The sequence below is a fragment of the Acomys minous genome, assembly GCF_964271855.1.
Source record: "Acomys minous genome assembly, chromosome: 10".
NCBI classification, from domain to species: Eukaryota; Metazoa; Chordata; class Mammalia; order Rodentia; family Muridae; genus Acomys; species Acomys minous.
The window spans coordinates 85,795,061-85,815,705 of NC_140491.1; the positions used below are offsets into that span (position 1 = coordinate 85,795,061).

The window sequence follows — 20,645 nt, forward strand, 5'->3', positions numbered from 1 at the left end:
AGTTAATTAAAGAACTGGAGAAAAAGACCTAACTGAGTAATAGGAAGTATTTTTAAAGTGTCTGGAGTATTCTTAATAAGACTTTCAGAATTCTTCACTTTAGGCTAAATTTTACAACTAAATCCCTCAAGATTGCCATCCATACAATTTCTTTTAAGTAAAATATTGAGCAGGTTTTTTTTTATTAAACTTACTAATTCTTCATAGGAAAAATCAATATGGTATATTTTAGTGACACTGTTTTATTAAGCTTATCAGACCTGTAAAGGCATCTGTGCCCCAGTCTGTTGTGGTAAAATTCCCATCTAATGTGAAATTATTATTATCATCCTTTCATGTCATCTAAAACACCCTAAGTCGATCATTTAGCTAAGTTAGGGGGCTTTTTCTTAGACTCTTCTTTTGTGTCTTAGAGTCACTTGTGTAATTTTTCATAAACACAATGAGTTGCATCTTAACCCAGCCCATTTCAAGTGCTGCCTGTGTTTCTGTGGAAGCAGAATAGACTATCCAGGAGCGATGCTATGCGTAGGAGTTTTAGTGTCCTGTCACAGTGAAGCTAAATTTGCTTTAATTGGTAATTTTCATTTTTCAATCATAGTCACTAGTACTGTGTTCTCTTATGGAAAATTCAAACTCTGTCCTGCATAGATTGTGTGTGTGTGTGTGTGTGTGTATCCATATACGTATATACGTATATATGTATTTATGTATGTATGTACATATACAAACACCTATGTGTATCCATACTTACATAATACCACTTTTATAGAACTGTGATGAAAAGTTTACAGTGAAAAATAAAAAGTTAAGATCATGAAAAGTTTTTTTAAAAAGAATAAGAGTTTTCTATCTTTAATCCATTCCCAGTTTTCAAAAACTTTGTCTCATTATCTATGAAACTATCTATTTTTCTGAGGAATATTTGGATTCAAAGAAAGAGAGTTAACATTTGTAATTTAGTATCTAACACAATATTGGAAAGAAAATGTCTTTCCCTGCTAGGAAATAAAGGAACAGTAAGTCTATAAATTATATTTTCTTATAATATATGTAGTCAAAATTATTTCCTGATGTTTTTTTAAACTATTTTCACAGTCCCAGTGGGTCTTTGTTATCTTGCTTGGAGCAGGTTAAGACATACCTGCTTACTGATGGAACATGCAAGTGTGGCTTGGAATGTCCTCTGATTCTTCCCAAGGTAACCGTTTCATAGTAGAGCTACAGCAGGGTTTCAGTTTTGCTTTTGGTTTAGATATTTCATGTATTTGCTTTCCTCATTTGGCATCTCACTTTTATATTAGTTTTCTAGTCTTATATTGATTTTAATTATGTGCACTTTGGAATGGTTAAAGATTATGAAAAAATAATTTGATTCATTTTCAAAGGTGACATACTGGCTTTCATTGTACCTTTTATTGGAGCTTTGCTTATCTTATGGTGCTTTCATTGACTACTATGGCTACTCAAATCTGTAGTGTTATTCTTTGCACTGGTATTGGTAAACCTGCCACAGACACTCTTAAAATCACAAGGTTGACCTCTCAGCAAAAACATAAGACATTTTTACTGCTTTAAAAAGCAACATAGTTAGGCCGGATGGTGGTGGCACACGCCTTTAATCCCAGCACTTGGGAGGGAGAGGCAGGCGGATCGCTGTGAGTTCGAGGCCAGCCTGGTCTACAAAGTGAGTCTAGGACAGCCAAGGCTACACAGAGAGACCCTGTCTCAAAAAACAAAAACAAAAACAAAAACAAAAAAAAAAAAAAGAAAAGGCAACATAGTTTAAAATGGTGAAATATTAATTTGGTATGAAAATAGATTAACTATTCTCTGAAATGTGTGTTTAGTGTATTTTTCAAACTGAAGATTAACAATCCCCTTTTTTCTTTTGTATATTAACATATTTTAGGATAAATTTATATAATAAGAATTTTGACATACAATAGATATTTAGCTCAGTAAGGAAGTAATAGTATTAATGTAGCAATAAAAGTAAGCAACAGGGAAAGTGAGCATGTAGGGATGTTGTGGCAAAAATGAGGATCTAGGATGCTGCTGCTTTACACCTTTTTCCCGGTGTGCTCCATTTGTTTCTGTGCTGGTATGCCATCGGAAGTATCCAAACTAGAAACCTGAGTAGATTTTGTACCATCCCCTTTGCTTAATTAGCTTAGCTATCATAAGATTTGTATAATTTTCATTGTTTGTCACTAAAAAATATTATTTGGCCCGAAGTACTTTTAAATTATATAAAGTTGTTCCCTTCCATTCAAAACCTTAAAGGCTTAATTCCTATTTCTCTTAATCTGTGCATACCATTTCTCTTTGTAAATGAAAGCTTGTTCTATTAAATGTTTTTCACAGACACACAATAAACAGAATCTGTGGGGTTTGTTCCAGGTGTTTAACTTTGATCCGGGAGCTGCTGTGAAACAGAGAACTGCAGAAGATGTTAAGGCCGATGAAGATGTCACAAAGCTATGCATACATAAGAGAAAAATCATTGCAGTGGCCACGCTCCATAAAAGCATGGAGGCTCCACATCCTTCTCTGGTGCTCACCAGTCCTGGAGGAGGAACAAGTATGTAATATTGTTTCAGGGATAGGTCGTCTCCTGACTCCATGCCAAGAGAGGTAGTAGCTAGAAATCACTTTGCAAGGGATTTCTCAGCCTATATTTTAAACATCCACAGTTTTGTTATCTTCTACCATTTTAAGTATAATCAGCAAATTCTGAAAAATTACCATAGATCTATTTTTTAAATTTTCTTATTCATATCATAGTTATGCAATCAAAGTCAATACTATCCAACAAATTAAAGTTCTGTGTATGTGCATAGAGACAAGCTAACAGGAATAAATGCCAAATTGTTTTATATGAAACATCCTCTTATACAGGCCTAGATTTCAGTGGATAAGATCCAGTCCCAAATATAGCTTACCAATATTGTGACAAGTTTTCCTTACCTGACTAGGTTGTCTCTTATGATTATCCCTTAGAAGTCTGTTTGTTTTCCAATGAAGGAAAGATAGGAGGTGGATCCAGATGAGAGGAGAGAAGCTGGGAGGAGTAGAGCTAGAGGAAACTTGAATCAGGAGATGGGAAAGCCCATTTTTAATCACAGTTTAAAAAAAAACTAACCGTGTTACTTTTTTTAGTCATAATAGCTATTTATTAAGCCCCTCCCCAAATACAAACCACTTGGCCGAGAGCTTTTTATGTTACACTCCCACAATATACACAACACACACACACACACACACACACACACACACACACACACACACACCATCCCATTTATTTATTGTTTGTTTGTTTGTTGGTGTTCTGCCTCTATGTATGTCTGTTTGATCGGTGTCAGATCCCCTGCAACTTGAAATATAGACAGCTGTGAACTGCCATGTGGGTGCTGGGATTTGAACCCAGGTCCTTTGGAAGAACAGCCAGTGCCCTTAACCACTGAGCCATCTCTCCAGCCCCCACAACCTTCCTTTTTAAGTAAAAATTTTAGTACATTGGTGTGTGGAAGTGTGTTTATGTGTTCATGCACATTCATGGTCCCAGTGCGCATGTGAAAGTCAAAGGACAGCTTGCAAGAGTAAATTCTCTCTCGTGGGTCAGACACAGGTTCTCAGGCCTGATGATACTTGCCTTCACACATCAAGCCACGTCCCTTTGTGAAAATTTTCAGAGGTACAGAAAAGTGCTAGGGTATTGGCTGAATTCTCCTATGCTCTTAGGTTTGATTTTCCAGGTTGACATTAATATTCTTGCTAAAATGCTCCCTGAGAAGGATATAATCATCTGAAGATAGAATGGCATTCTCCTATGCCACCACAATCCTAGAGTGCTGATAAAATTCTATGAACTAATGTGTAATGTATATTCAAGTTCCTTTTATTTTCTTGCAAATAACTCTAGCTTTTTTTAAAGTTCACTTCTTTTTTAGAATCTACATATAATCAGAGATCGTATACTATAATCAGTTTTACATTTCTTTAGTCTTCAGTTCCCCAATCTGTGTCAGTCTTTCAGGACACTGACATTTTTGAGGCAATAGGGTAGTGCTGCTGAATGTTCCTCAGTTTGGATTTTGTAATTATTTCCTAACATCACATGTTTGCTCAGTTTAGGAGGAATGATGTGTGAGTGATGCTATATATTCATCAAAAAGCACACAATATCAGCTAATCCTGCATTGGTTACATTAGATTTGATTACTTGCTTAAGATTAGGTCCATTGGACATTTTCACTGGTAAGGTATTTTTCCCTTGATGATCAATTTGTTCTTTGTGTGCAGCTGAGGAACTTGTGCTCATAGTATTCCTATAAACCACCTTCAGAACAGTATAGCCTATGATTGGAGTGAAATTCCCAAGTGTGTGTGATGGGCAGTTCTGAAAAACATCACCATGATGTGTGTAACCTATAACAATCATCCAAGGTTTCATGGCAAAACCCAAATCAGGACCAGCTTTGAAAAATAAGTTAGACATAAAAAATAAAAACTTTATTCCATAATTATATACCATATTTAATATACCGTAATTAGGGGATGACATGGAAAACAATCTGAGTTGAATGGGAGATTAGATAATAATAAACTAGAGCCAACATTGATAGCCCTGGATGCAAGAACATTTGCCTATAATTAAAAAGACTTGGGCCAAAAGTACAGAGAACAAACATTGATATTTAGTTGTTGTTAACATAGAGCTTCTGGCTAATAACCCACTAACTTTGAACAAGCAATAATCAAACTAATTGCTCCATTGAGGTAGGCTAAAAAGAAAAAAAAAAAAGAAGAATCTTTCAGGGAACTTTTTTTTTCTTTTGAGACAGGGTTTCTCTGTGTAGCCTTGGGTGTCCTGGATTCACTTTGTAGACCAGGCTGGCCTCGAACTCCCCAAGTGCTAGAATTTCAGGCGCGTCCCATGTGCCCCACTGGGAACTTATTTCTTAACAAGGCGCAGTTTTTCCTTTTCTTTCTTTCTTTTTTTTTAAATACAAATTGGCTCCAACATTGTAAAGGTACATTTGGTAGTAATGAATTATTTAAAATCTAACACCACCCTCCCACCTCAGCATAGCTGTTAGTATTCTGCATGCATCTTGCACATGTGTTGCTAATGCTCTTGTTTTTAGATTTATGCATGTATGTGCAAGCACCACATATGTGCCTGGTGCTGGCAGAGGTCAGATAAAGACATGATATGATCCCAACCCAGGTCCTCTGTAGGCAGCCAGTGAGCCATCTCCAGCCCACACTGCTCTAAATGTGCTGATCGCATGCCATCTTATATCCTGACACTAACCTGCCTCCACGGTCTGCCCTGTTTCTTAAAAAACCCCAGCAGATCCTTATTCTGGTCTTTTATTGCACCTGTACATACAAGTCCAATACTTGAAAGTAAGGACACCATGAGGATTATGTCCTATCTACTTTTATAACTGTGTTTTGTTGCATTAAGTGTACTGTTCTATGTTTCCTAACTTCATATTATCATAAACCGAGGTTTATGTAATAAGAATTCATACTTACAGAGCAGTTCTCACCTTCCTTTAGCATGAGTATTAGCTTTGTTTCCATTTAGTCTCTTAAATATCCTACCTGAATATACTGGCAGCACCTGATCAGCACCAGGTCTTCACACTTGCTAGCTTGTACTTTGGCCCCTGTTATTCAACACCATCCTGAATCTTGTCTATTCAACGTTCCTCTTATTTTAAAGATACTAACAATCTATCCTCGGGTATAGAAGAAATCCTTTCTAAACCACTATTGTCTAAATTCTCTTAGTTGATTATAAAAGGTGAAACTGCTGTCTGAATCTTACTCACAGAACTGTAGATAACTATACAGCTATAATGACAATAAGAAAACATGGAAGCCGATGACTCATAGGACTACACAGAATATAGACCGTGATGCTACTACATTTAGCTGTTCTCACTATCCACCAGGCACAGCACACTGCATATCTCAATCCACACCTTGAGTGGTCCCTCTTTAACAAGAACGTTAGCCTCAGTCAAGTGCATCTTCTTTTTCTGTTAGGCTGCTTAGTCCCAACATAATTCCTCCTTCAAAGATCCTCTACCATCCTAGAATCAGAAAGTCTACATATTCCAAGTGGGAAGTGGGCACACATGTTCACTCCTCTCTCTGGAATCTGTACGCCCCAGGTTGAGAAGTGCTGCCTTAAAAGTTATTATATGATCTGACCCGTATACTGTCTTGCAAATAGTAGAACTTGATTCATTTTCAGTGTGTAATTATGCCTGATTGCAAATGAATCTAAGTATAATTGCTAATATGCTTTTAAGTCTCAAAATAGATATGGGAAACACATAGTGTGATTGGTGCCACTTTGATCTCCTGTGCCTTACCAGGCTCTCTGCTATCTTCTTATGGAGTACAACTATAACTGCATTCTTTTCAACACAGCTCTCTAAGAAGCCAACACAAAGTGATAGGAATTAGCATATGAGAATATCACTTAGCATCTTTGTTTTAGAAGATGCAACTTTATAAAATGCTTAACTATTGCTAGGGCCTTAAAACATTAAAACAAAATCTTGAACCTAAAAATCCGACATGATAGGCTGAAAATTCTGTATGATGAGCCAAAGCTTGCTTTTGTTGCCCGTATTCAGTCTGATTCCAAAGGAACTGAAGGGCTTCCGAAAGATGGAGACATGAGCTGGTGTGAAAGGGAATACTCAATTGCAATCCAGTACTAAAGACTCTATCACTCCAACTAAATCTTACGTGAGAAGTCTGTCCCTATCAACGGACTGTTATGTCTTACCTAAGCCAGTTGACTAAAACTGTCTTCACAATCAGAGCCAATTAAGAAACTGTAGTGCACAGATTTACAGACAGTGTTCCCATCATGAGCATATCACCACAGGTATTCCTGTTACCACTGTGAGGAAGAACAGAAACCTCATCTACTCAAGTCAAAGAAGCTAGGAGCCTTGTTCTCACAGTGACGATTTTAGGATAAGGACCTGTGGCCATAGCGTCTCAGGAAGCTTCAGTGAAGTAAAGGAAACAGTTGTAGAGCAGCACATTGTCCTGTAGAAATCGCACTTTATTTAAGTAGCACAAGAAATGTGCCACAGAGATTACAGTTTTTCTCTTGTGACTGTTCTCAAGGATTGCGAGCCGAGCAGAACAACAGCACTGCCATCGCCATCTGGGCTGCCAGCCTCGATTTTTCAAATTCTAATTATTAAAATGACTAGTGTCAGCCTGTACTGGTTGTTATGCCCATGCTTTCTTAACAGACAAGGGGGAAACAAGTGTAATAAATAGTCACTGAGAACTTTTCATCAACTAAGGATGAATAATGTACCCTGTTTAAATCAAGTTTTATACGGCTTACAGAATTGTTTTCACTCCATAGGGTCACAGCTTTCGTTTGCAAGTTTGCATTCCCAGGTGTCCTTGTCTCACCCTCCTCGGTTTTCACTTTCCCTCCCTTTCTCCCCAACACAAAATAGTTGAGACAATTAACAAAATTGTTTTTCTCTTTCACACCAGATGCAACTCCAGTAGTACCTTCACGAGCAGCAACTCCAAGATCAGTAAGAAACAAATCTCACGAAGGAATTACAAATTCTGTAATGCCGGAATGTAAGAATCCTTTTAAGTTAATGAGTGGACCATCAAATGCCATGGGAAGGCTATACGTGCAAGACCTGCCTGGAAGTCAGCAGCAGGAGCTCCACCCTGTCTACCCCCGGCAGAGATTGGGCAGTAGTGAGCATGGACAGAAATCTCCATTTCGTGGCAGCCATGGAGGCCTCCCCAGCCCAGCATCGTCAGGTTCCCAGATCTATGGAGATGGCTCGATCTCTCCAAGGACTGACCCACTAGGAAGCCCTGATGTCTTCACAAGAAATAACCCTGGTTTTCATGGAGCTCCCAATTCCAGTCCTATCCACCTCAGTAGGACTCCTCTTTCTCCACCGTCAGTAATGCTACAAGGTTCTCCCGTACAGTCGTCCTGCGCCATGGCTGGAAGAACTAATATACCTCTTTCCCCAACCTTGACTACAAAGAGTCCAGTAATGAAAAAACCAATGTGTAATTTTTCAACTAATATGGAAATACCACGAGCAATGTTCCACCACAAACCACTCCAAGGCCCACCCCCCCCTCCTCCACCTTCTTGTGCTCTTCAGAAAAAGCCATTAACATCTGAGAAAGACCCACTTGGCATTCTTGACCCTATTCCTAGTAAACCAGTGAATCAGAACCCTATTATCATCAATCCAACCAGTTTCCATTCAAATGTCCACTCTCAGGTACCTGTGATGAATGTAAGCATGCCTCCTGCTGTCGTTCCTTTGCCAAGTAATCTCCCTTTGCCAACTGTAAAACCTGGTCATATGAATCATGGGAGTCACGTACAAAGAATTCAGCATTCAGCTTCAACCTCCCTGTCCCCTTCTCCAGTGACATCCCCAGTGCACATGATGGGGACTGGAATTGGAAGGATTGAGGCATCGCCCCAAAGATCACGCTCATCTTCCACATCATCAGATCATGGAAATTTCATGATGCCACCCGTAGGACCCCAGGCCACTTGTAGTGGCTTAAAGGTTCCACCTAGGTCACCAAGGTCAACAATAGGTTCCCCAAGGCCATCAATGCCATCAAGCCCTTCTACCAAGTCTGATGGACATCATCAGTACAAGGGTACCCCTAACCCATTAATTGCTGGAATGAGTGATGTACTTAATACCCCAAGCAGTGCAGCTTTCCCGACTGCATCTGCCGGAAATGGTTCTGTAAAGAGTCAGCCTGGTTTGCTGGGAATGCCTTTAAATCAGATCTTGAACCAGCACAATGCTGCCTCCTTTCCAGCAAGTAGTTTACTCTCAGCAGCAGCCAAAGCACAGCTAGCAAATCAAAACAAACTTGCTGGTAACAACAGTAGCAGCAGTACCAATTCTGGAGCTGTTGCCAGCAGTGGCAACACTGAAGGACATAGCACTTTAAACACCATGTTCCCTCCAACTGCCAACATGCTTCTCCCCACAGGTGAAGGGCAAAGCGGGCGAGCAGCACTAAGAGATAAGTTGATGTCTCAGCAAAAAGACTCATTACGGAAAAGAAAACAGCCACCTACCACAGTGTTGAGTTTGCTCAGACAGTCTCAGATGGATAGTTCTGCAGCTCCTAAACCTGGACCCGACTTGCTAAGGAAGCAGGGGCAGGGGTCATTTCCCATCAGTTCAATGTCTCAGTTACTACAGTCTATGAGTTGTCAAAGCTCTCACTTGAGTAGCAATAGTACCCCGGGTTGTGGGGGATCAAATACTGCTTTGCCTTGCTCTGCTAACCAGCTGCATTTTCCAGATCCTAATATGACTTCCACTGTTCTTCAGACACAGAGCATACCTTTAAGAGGGGAAGCCGTGCACTGCCACAATGCAAACACTAACTTTGTTCACAGTAACAGTCCAGTCCCCAACCACCATCTTGCAGGTTTAATAAATCAGATTCAGGCTAGCGGGAGCTGTGGGATGCTCAGTCAGTCGGGCATGGCTTTAGGAAACTCATTACATCCCAATCCACCTCAGTCAAGAATTTCAGCGTCCTCCACTCCTGTGATACCAAACAGCATTGTTAGCAGCTATAATCAGACAAGTTCTGAAGCAGGTATGATTTTACTAGAAAAAAGTACCCAGAGGTACTAAAGTTTTCTACAGTTTTTAAATTTTTTGTACCAAAATATTTATTATGATAAGAGATGTTCCTTTCCCCCATTGTGAAAATTCTCTTCATTTCTTTAGTATTTATAATTTTATTTACAGAATGATAGGGCCTTGTCTTTTGGAAAGAATACCAACTGAGGGGATTCCATGTGTTTTTGTTACTTGTTGTCCATCTGTGTCATTTTGAATATGGTTTGACTTTTCAATTGGTTTCATAACCATTGGACTGTACCCTGCAAAGGAAGCCCTAGAAGGCAAGGTGTCCTGGTTCGTGCGATGTGTCCTCGGTCCTCACCATTACAAGCGTTGTTTACCACGCTTTGGTCTGTATACAGGTAAACGAAGCTCGTCTTGGAAACTCCAAAAAAGCAAAAAGAAATGGATTTTTTTTTTCTTGCTGCTCAAAGAAATAGGTCACTGAGTAGGAAAGGGTGGCTGGAGGCTGGAGGAAGTAGGAAGCGTCTTCTAACGTGTTTCCCATGCTAGTTTTCTGCCCTTTACTATTTGTTCAAGAAAATTCAAACATGGACATTGGCTACTCCCTTTTAAAAAATAATAATTTAAATTTTCTAATAAAATAAGGCTTGAAAACCTGATTTCCAGAATTTTTTATCATGGAATTCCTTTAAAGTTTCTCATAGAACTGAACTATCTTTTTAGCATCAGTATTAAGGTTTTGAACCCAAAATAAGTATAAATGGTCATCCACCAGTAATGGAGACAAGTTTATGCAAAAATAGACACATTAGAAAAAAGCACCGTGTTTTGCACAATAAAATCTTTAGAAATTGTTACGAATGCTATCCTAGAACACTAGAGAGGTAAACTTAGCAATAGAACTGTTGATCATGGAAAGATTAGAAATGATATTCAAAATCCAACACTAATGATTTCAGACTTGTAGGAAACTACTAGAAGAAAATAAAAGATGATTGGAGAGACACTAGCATTCGTATTTAAAACCAGCAGGATTTAAAAACTAAACCATTTGGGGCTGGGAGTGTAGCTCAGCGGTAGATCCCTTGTCCAGCATACACACGGCCTTGAGTTCAGTCCCAGCACCACAAAATAAATAAAAACCGGATTGCTAGTACTCATGGGAAAACTGCTGACACCTGTTAATGTGTTACCATGTAGATGTATATAGGCTGCGTATCCCACTGTGTGTGCGGGAAGAATGTTACCATCCACGTGTCTATTAAATGTAAAGTCAAGTGTTTTTTTTTTCCTGGTGTTGCCACCTTACACTACCATCCTTCACAGTTTGTGTGTTTTGTTGTTTTGATGTCAATAGTCAATGAAGAACTGCGCAGTGATCCCGTCTCTTAAAAAACATATAAATCTAGGCTTAAAATAATTTTAAGTGATTAGTGCCTTCTTAATAGTCTTAGTTTATGGACTCTCATGAAACTTATGTGTTTAACAGGATCATTAAAGGGTGCATAACAGGCTCCCAACTTTTCACTGACCCATGCTGTGTTAGCTAATAATGTACAAATAAAAGTTTAATATATGCACTTAGAAATTAAAACAACAAAGCCCATATAGTGTTTTTAAGTTGTACCATATTTATTGATCATGCCTTCAGACATTTTGGTGAAGCATTGTTAGTCTCGTTTATTATTATTATTCAGTTTTGATAGCCCTTATCATAGTTTGCTTCGTGTCAGGTCTATGTTCATCTGTGCAAATGTATGTGTTTCAATAATGATGTATTTCTATGCTTCGATTGTGGAAAAGACCTACATTTATTTATTGTATCTTCTGATTTTCAAGCTTAGATGTATTTTATATAGACTTGATCATTTGGTTTTTTGTCTGTTTCATTCATCCATATAAGCATCTAACCTAGACTGCTAGTACAGGGGGGCATCAAGGCACATGGACTGAAAGTTTACTAATATAAGAGAAGCTTTAGCATATGGGTACCTAAAAGACAAATAACAAATGCTGAGCAATGTGGATAGGACTGAGCGTATGTAGGCTAACATGAAGTATACACTTAGTAAAAATCAAGGTCAGATAAGAATTTGAAAAATTAGACCTAATAAAATTAAATCCTAATTGCTATATAGAGATCTGATTGCAGCTGGTTATGAAAATGACTTGATTTACTGATGAACTCTTTTGGTAAGGTAAATATTAAGAAGGACTTTAACCCCCATATTTTTTTTTTTGTTATGAAGTGAATTATGTCAGCTGAATGTGCTATCATGTTGTCTAGCATAAATACCTGTTTACACTGATTCTTGTTCTTTCATTAATACTCACTGAGAAGTGAGGTTGGGCATTCAGAATGAGGCAACAGGGGACAGTACAGCTTTCTTTGTAGGAGAAAAGAAAAACATCTTTTGGTCCTTTCTTCCTGTCTCAGCCTCCTGAGTGCTGGGATTGAAAGCATGTGCTACCATATTTTATTTGTAAAATGCTGCATATAGCTATCATGGAGTACCTATTGTGTACCAAGTACTCCATTCATAGTGTTCGTGTATAGTTGGCCATACTGTAAAATGTTGTGTTCATTTAACAGATGAAAACTTGAACCTCAGAGAACCACACTAACCAAAAATCACATGACTAAACCAGAATTAGAACTCAGGTTTAACTAATCCTGAAATATCACCTTCTCAGCTACCTAAATTCACCTGAAATATGTAGTCTCCAGAAACACTGTTTTCCTTTTCAGATAGTTAGCACATTGAGTCATGTGACAATCCACATATGTAAAGTTTAATATACTTTTAGATAAGAGCCAGTTCTGCCTTCTGTCTTGGAGTCTGGTATCAGAGCACATAGGATTAGAATGTTTTTGTCGGTAGAGATGAGCTGTTGAGAATGTCAAGAAAATTCCCTGAATGTGTGAACCATATTTGCTGACGTTTCTAACTGACACAGAAATGAGTGCCTGTGGATTGTTTCTGTAGCCCTTAGAAATGGGATGGTGCCAGCTCTTTCCTTCTTGCATGGCATCATGCAATACAATACCAGACTGATAAGAAGCATGATCCTATGTTTTCTCAACAAAGCCTAAATACAACTCAGGTGACCTACTCACTCCAGTGCCTTGCCTGGTCCTCTATGTTTAAATCAGAAATATGACATGAAGACGTTAAAAAATGGCTTGCTCTCTTGCTTAATTCAATTGATGACTAAGTTCCAAAATCTTTTATTATTATTATTATTATTATTATTTTGTGTTCCTATGATGTGGGGAAGGCATACATGTGTCACAGCACACACGTGGAAGTCAAAGGCAACTGTGAAGTCAGTTTTCTCCTTCCACTTGAGTGGTCTCCATGGGTTGAACCCAGGTGGCTGAGCCTGCATGGCAGATGCCGTTACCCACTGACCATTCTACAGCCCCTCAAAACCTCCTTTAAGGAGAACCTTCTATCCTAAACATTAAAAATACTGGTTTACAAATCTGTATGAGGATTCTATATTCACATTTTTAAGTATACAGTTTGGTTATAGGAATTGGCGGCAAAGACTGTGTGGTTATGAGTTACCTTTCCGTGTATAGTCTATATTGAAGTATGCATAAGTGTCTCTTATCTTTTGAATATCAAATTGCAATGCAAGCCTAATATTGCCATTTAAAAATGAGTATCCATGGCGATGTGCTTAAAATGGTCAAGCAATGTTCTGGTGGATCTGCAAACCAAAACTCAAAAGTCCTCAGACCTCAGTCCAGACAGAGTGCCAAACACACTTTTCTGGAAATATATAAGTAGTGGGCATTTTGTTAGGGGCCTAAAAAAATAGCTTGGTCAGTAAAGTATTTGCTGTGCAAGCAGGGGACCTGAGTTTGGAGCCCCGCCACCCATGCAAAAAGCCATACATAGTGGCATAGTCCTGTAATCTAGTGTTGGAAGGCAGAGACAGACACCCTGGGGCTTGGCGACCCCTAATCTGACCAAATCAGTAAGCCTCAGGTTTAGTACTCAGGAAGCACTATAAAGAACAATAAAGGAAAACAGCTCACATTGACCTCTCAACCCCATATGTGCTCTCTTGCACGCACACACATACACACACACACACACACACACAAACTCATACCTCTACACATAGCACATATATACAAATTTTTCAGTTGTTTTTTTTAATGAGGGTCGTGTATGGTGTTCTTAGTTTAGAGAGCAGTCAAAAATCAAGTGTCCTTGACCATAAAACTTCACTAGGCTTACCAATCTGCTTCAGTCTGCCTGCCAAATAACAAACGCACTTGTGCCATAACCCTGGCCCTGCCTGCATCTACACAACTAGTCCCACACAGAGAAGGATTTAAGTCATTGTATGAACATACTCAGTAGCAACCATCCTGCTTTCTATATAATAATATATTTTACTATATTTCTTCTTCTATTAAAAACAACTCTGCCTAAACACATGAAATTATAATGCTCTGAGGGACAAGAGTATGGGTTTATGACAGAAGAGAAACTTATACAGACATTTATTTGCCTTAACTCTTAACTATATGCATTAACTCATCAGGATATAAATAAACCTATGAATAAATATACGTTCACGAGTATTTACAGATATATGTGTGTATGTATATTTTTACTGCAAGCGAAAATGTTTTCATTCAGCACAAAATGCATTTGAAACTCAGGACAGCTAATGACATGGTAGGTATAAGACAACGAAATAGTGAAACCACAACAAACTACTTAGTGTAAAAACTGCAACATATTTAAGTTTTAGCTCTGTGTGTGTATTTATTCTCATTAACGTGCCAGTAAAGAAAGGAAAGGGAAGTGATGCCCTGCCCTTCCCAGAGGAAATAACCAGTGCAAACAGGTAGAGATGGCAGTGTTGAAGAGACAGGTGTGGGACATTTGTTAGCCTGAACAAGGTGCCAGCGGCACCGTGACAGCCATACGTGAACTGATGCTGCTTTCTGTCGAAAGCATTTCCACTTAAGGCTTTTAAAGCCTAGATTTTCTTTCCCCTATGGTGCCTGTGATCTGCAAGTTTGAAGTGCTCTGTGCTCTTGTTGTTTAACCAGACAACAAAACTGATTGGAAAATCCATTGCTTAGTTAAATTTTTGCAGAATGAACCCTTTTTTGTTGAAAGTTTTGTTTTTGTTTTTTGGTTTTGGTTTTGGGGTTTTTTGTTGTTGTTGTTGTTGTTGGTTTTTGGGGTTTTTTTTTTTTTTTTTGTACCATAGGCAGTATCTCGAGCCTTCAGTTCTCCTCATGCCAGGGTTGCACCACTTGTGTTGTTTACATATTATTATAGGTTTAATGTTTCTTGTATGCAAGAGGAGTTAAAGTATGTTTTTACTTCAGACATTAATTAAGTCTGTGTATTCAAGAGTGATAGCAAAACTCAGTGATACAATGTTTGCTGATTCAATGATCTATTTTGTAACTTTAAAGAAATGAATTGTTCTAGTGAACTAGTTGGGAGACTTTATTCTATTGTAATATATTCAGCTCTCTTACACAGCCATCCGTCTTCCAGTTCCCTAGGAGATGCCTAAGTTATGATTTAACAGAATCTAGTCCAAAGGTATTTAAGTACTTTGAAAAAGTATCCAGATGCTAGGGAATAATAACAACCCTACAAAATTTTGACTTATGAAAAATAATGTTAAAATATACTCCACCAAAATAGATTTCATTTCCACATGCATGTAGTACTGAAGAATTCAAAACTGTAAAGACTTAACATTCTATTAACAGTATCAATGCTAGCAAGCAAAGGTAAAAATTACTGTTTTTTTTTAATTCAACCTTCTTACAAATTCAAAGTAACAACTAACTTTTTTATAAACTAGAAGGGAAAACAAAAAGTAGAAATCTAACAGAGCTGCTGAAATACTCTTGAGGTTCCAAGTGGTTCAGGGAGATGCACCCATGGGCATAGATATGAGCATTCATCCAATAACTTGGTATGGGGCGCCTTGGCATCACCACTCCCACAGGAACCCCCTTCCCACTTAGTCAAACAATAGTCTCTTCGTATGACTCTGTAGGCCATCCCTTAGTGATGGAGCAGTGCTTTTCAGTTTCTTCCCACAATAAGAAACTCACTAGACCTAGATGGCTCCACAGGTAAAAGTAATTGCTGCCAAGCCTGACAAACTTAGTTAGACCCCCAGGGCCAACATGGTGGAAGGAGAGAACATACTCTTGAAAACTGTACTCTGATCTCATGTCCACCAAGGCATGTGCTTGCATACTCATGTGAGTTCATACATACATACACACACACAGTTTTTATATCACTGACATTACAGTATGCTAAGCATTTTAATGTATAAAAAATGGAAGTTGTACAAAAACACTCGCCTGATATTTTCAGCCTCACTCCATCTTCCACATAAATTTTTAATCACAGTCATGACACGCTGAAATGATTGTAGCACCCACTAGCACTTATATGTATAAGCTATCAGAAACAGTTTTCAAAAATAGAACTACAATGTTCTCCAAATTTGTATTTCACTTGTCAAAATACTATTTGGAGCATAATAACTTGATTTTTGTAGCTCATTGGCATGTCACAATAGCTTTAGAATATTCTTGGAGTGATTCAGTATTTATTGAGCACCTATGATAAGCCAGGCACTGCTTTAGAGTTGCAGATTAAACAGGATATAAGATACAAAGTTGACTATGTTAAAAGTTTAGTATTGTCTTTTGAAATGAAACTTCTAATTAGTATTTAATCATGTATTTTCCCTCACTCCTGCATAGTCAGAAAGCCAAGCCCACAAAAGATTTGACTGTTTTCAGGTCTTGCTTTCACACAAATAGCCTGTTTACCTAATAGCACATTAACTTTGCTACTTGAGTAATTTGACATTTTCCAAATATTTTTTTAAAAAATAGTTCCCATAGGTTCTGGGTGTTGAGAAAAGGAACTGGATGGGGAGGTAGCTTGTGGCAGAGCTGCTGCCCGGCACCCATGAAGTCCCACTTCCATCCCCAGTTTCACAAGAGAAAGGAGAGAATCTAGTGACGCTTTTTTTTTTTCTCTCTCTCTCTATCTAATTTCATTTCATCATGTCTGGAGACTGATCTCTGTGGCATCCTGAGACTTAAGCTGCGTTTCTTCCTCTTCCCCAGCATCGGCGTTTCTTCAGATCCTGCAGTTGTTTTCCTCCCGTTCTCCACCTTCAGTGTGCTTTTGTTTGGGGTCCCTTTTCTCCCCTGTGAAAAACAAAATAGCTACAGGTTCCCTCCTCCATCTTCCTGTTTCTTACACAGGAATACGAAGAATCTGTATTAGAGTCTGAAGCAAAAAAGGTGAAGTTTATATGTTTTTTGTAAATGCACATTACTGTGGCTGTTACTAAGGCTTGAAAATAAAGTTTTACTGGAATACCTAGACTTCTTATAAAAGTTATCTTTCAATTTATTGTGTTATTATCATTGGAAATCAGTCCTTTAAATGTAGAAGACATTTTTTTCATAGTTCAGTGGGACTGAGAAGTAAATTATATTTATTAAACTCACTAGGGCATGATATTTTATCTCTAGAAGGATTTACTTTTATTAAGGATTACTTTTGACTCTGTTTGCAATGAAAGTACAGTTAGCAAAGTAAATGACAAAGGTCAAACAGTGAAGGGATATTTTTCATAAGACATTTCTTAAGCTCTTGAATTTCATGGATAAAAAGTATGTGGCCATTTCAGTTTTTAAAAGGTCTTAGCACAAAATTGATCAACTTGGTATGGACTCTTTTTTTGGGGGGGGGGGAGAGAACACATGTATAACAGTAGTGCTAGTGTTTAAGAGGCAGTCATACAAAAGCTGATCACAGTGCGAGCTTCTCTCAGGGAGCGCTGGTGACCAGGGAGAGAAATCTGAAGGAGCAAATGCCATCCTAAAACTAAAGAAAATTAAACATCTCAAGAATTAGATTAATAATAATAAATCTTTTTGTAAATCCCTTGAATTCTTTATACTCTTTGTATATGTACACCCAGTCCACAAGCATGAGTTGTGTGTGCATAAGATTTCTGTGCAGCACTCACTGAGCAAGGCACCCTAGTCACCTCCTCACGAACACTTCACTGCCTGCCTCTACAGGTCTGGGCTAGGGACCACTTACATTTGAGTGGTTTTCCCTTACCCCTCCTTTAAAACCAACACAACCAGGAAAAAGCCACTTACGTCATCTTATGTTTTCTTATTAATAATGACTGGAACTTGCTACCTTCCAAATTCCCAGATGCCTTTTGATTATTGCCAAAGGTTTGGTGAAATTTCATCTTAAAAAACAACACACACACACACACACACACCAAAAAACTACTTTAACAAACGCTTTCTTATGTACTTCAACCTAATATAGATTTTTATGCAGAAATCTTAAATCAAAAAATAGTGCCTGCTTAGTTTGTGATTCAGAAATCCAATAGACAAAATTTATGCAAATTCCTGTTTCTCTTTGAGTATCTCTGTGCATTAATGAATGACTTTCGGACTGTCCTTTGAGGTGGTTGTCTCCTGCTGTGAGGTGACTTTTAACATCTTGGGAGCATGCTAAAGTAATTTGTCATCTTCAAGCAACCTCCTTTCTATATTGTCCTTTATCTCCTGGCACTGAACCAATAAGTTGGAAAGTCAGTTTTTACTTCCTCCATGTCTACAGGAAGTGAACTCCCTCATAGAAGTGAGTGCAGATACTAGGGTCTCGGAGCCATTCAACCAACACACACTTTGAACCTAACCATGTGTCATGACTTATGTCTTTGAAATATGAGGAAAAAATCACAAATGATTCTTATCTTCAATGGTTTTAAAATGTATATATTAAAAATTATTTACAGCTTATTTAAATTGGCAGGTTTAACCATGGGCTGAGGGAGTCAGGATATGTAAAAGCCATACACATATTTCAGATATTTTTGTATTTGAAAAACAGAGGACTCACTACCCTTCATCTGCCTTATTTTCTGTATTAAAAGTACATTATTGGCTTCTACGTAGAAGCACTTTAATCTTCTTTCCATCTCTCAAATGCCTGATCAGATGTGTAGATTTCTCATATGTGCAGTTTTCTCAGACATCATCAGTTTTATAATTGCCCCCCTGTTGTATACATCCATGTAGCTGTTACAGCCTTTAACGTGTGGCAGCCTCACTATCCTAGATAATCTATAAAAAACATTAAAATGTCCTACCTTGTAATTATATATTTGGGAAGAGTGGATAGAGATTTCTGCACTTACCACTTTCCCTAAACTCTTAGTTTCTTCCGGTAAAATGGCAAGGTTTTTAAATTACTATCACTATTTCAGTCCTGTTCTCCAGCAGAGTGTACCTGCTTGTTGAACTGACTTGTTAGAAATTAGAAAGAATTAAAATATATGTTTATATTTGTATGTGTGTCTGGATCAGGATCCATCCTTTCTTGTTGGCAGGGTAAAAACACCCAGTGACTTTGTTTCATTACAATTTCTCATGAGTATTTCGATGGAGAGCTTTTTAAAATAGCATTATCCCAAAATGGCTACTTCCTTGAATCATAAATATGGATGCTTCTCAGTGGCAAATTGAAGCAATAAAAAAATAATCTCTAAAGAAACCCATCATCACAAAGCCTTGCTACATATTCACTAAATACTTTGGAAGTATACTCTACATGTGACCAGAAGAATGGTGATCTCCACATTTAAATGCTTCATTATTATTTAGCAGGTAGAGAAATTGACAGTGATAGTGATTCCTAGTAAATAAGACTCACTGGCTCATTTAAAGCATGCCTTTGAGATGCAAATGATGAATTGTATGTATAGGAATAGCAATTTTAGGAACCAATGAAATATTTAAGGTGTTGATTGTTTTGTGAAAAAAATCTGAATTAATATTTAAAGGGTTGTATACTATATGCCTACTTCAGCATTCTGTATGTCTTCTTACTCTAATCTTTGTGAACATGTCATTATTTCATGATAATATTTCATAAATATTTATATATGTTCAAAAAAGTTTTTAATCTCAGCCTTTAAATAAAATACTGAGTGCTTAAAACCAGACTGTGACAGACGGGAAAACAGAAACCACTGTTCTAGCTGCATTCTGACGATGGTGTTGGTAATACTGGCTTGAGTTACCACTGTTATCACCCCACTACCGTCTTGCTGATGTCAGGAATAACAGCAACGAAATCCCTTTTATTTGTATAGGCTTTTCAACTGACAAGCTCCTTTTACCTGTTTTTTATTCTCATAGCAAGCATGGGTCCGATGGTTTGTGACTAGAAACCTAGTATCCTCCACCAAGCTAAGGCGGGAGGATAACGAATTCAAGGTCATTCTGGGCAACTTGGTGAAACCCTATCTCAAAATAGCAAAACCCAGTAGTATATTACCAGGCTTTGAGGCTTTAGGTTTAATCACCTGTTACCCACATGCACGTGTTTGCACGCATACACACACACACACACACACACACACAGACACACACACAAAACAGTAGGAAGATATATGAGAAAACGCTCACCACTGTGTTTATATGTGATGATGGAAATCAAAATATTAATGCTAAACTTTATCAGTATGACTTAATAGTCACTTTACATATTGCATACTTTAAATACATGACTGCGAAGTATATATAAAAGAGAAAATTATTGCATTTGATGAAAAAAGAAAATAAAGTAGTATATTTTTACTATTGCAGTTATGGAAGCATCCCTGTACATTTGGAGGAAAACTTAATGCTTATGTTGTCATATGAGATTATTCTGATGGCATAGCCCATTAACGGGTTTCAATTCTTTTAGATTTTTTGGTGACAGTAATAGCTTTCATTATACCATATGTGTGTGTAATAGTCAAAAATCAAAATATGTATCAAAGGAATGTACTACATACAAGAATCTCTTAATGGAAAGACCTCCCCCACCACCAAAAAATGTGCAGGGCAGAGCAGAG

General features: G+C 37.9%; 1 protein-coding gene and 1 long non-coding RNA gene across 5 annotated transcripts in view; one reads left to right on the forward strand and one right to left on the reverse strand.

Moving 5' to 3' along the window:
• MBD5 (methyl-CpG binding domain protein 5) overlaps positions 1–20,645 on the forward strand; it is a 374,269-nt gene that overhangs the window by 305,230 nt on the left and 48,394 nt on the right. For all 4 annotated transcript variants that reach the window (XM_084799998.1, XM_084799999.1, XM_084800001.1 and 1 more), the window contains 3 exons: positions 1,099–1,201; positions 2,404–2,584; positions 7,555–9,681. In XM_084799998.1, the coding sequence (XP_084656124.1) occupies positions 1,099–1,201; positions 2,404–2,584; positions 7,555–9,681 (2,411 nt within the window). The remainder of the gene's footprint in view (positions 1–1,098; positions 1,202–2,403; positions 2,585–7,554; positions 9,682–20,645) is intronic.
• The window catches only part of LOC311607880, a 426,536-nt gene continuing 420,776 nt past the window's right edge, over positions 14,886–20,645 (reverse strand). Inside the window, exon 2 of the long non-coding RNA XR_014782779.1 lies at positions 14,886–16,306. This is a non-coding gene — a long non-coding RNA (uncharacterized lncRNA). The remainder of the gene's footprint in view (positions 16,307–20,645) is intronic.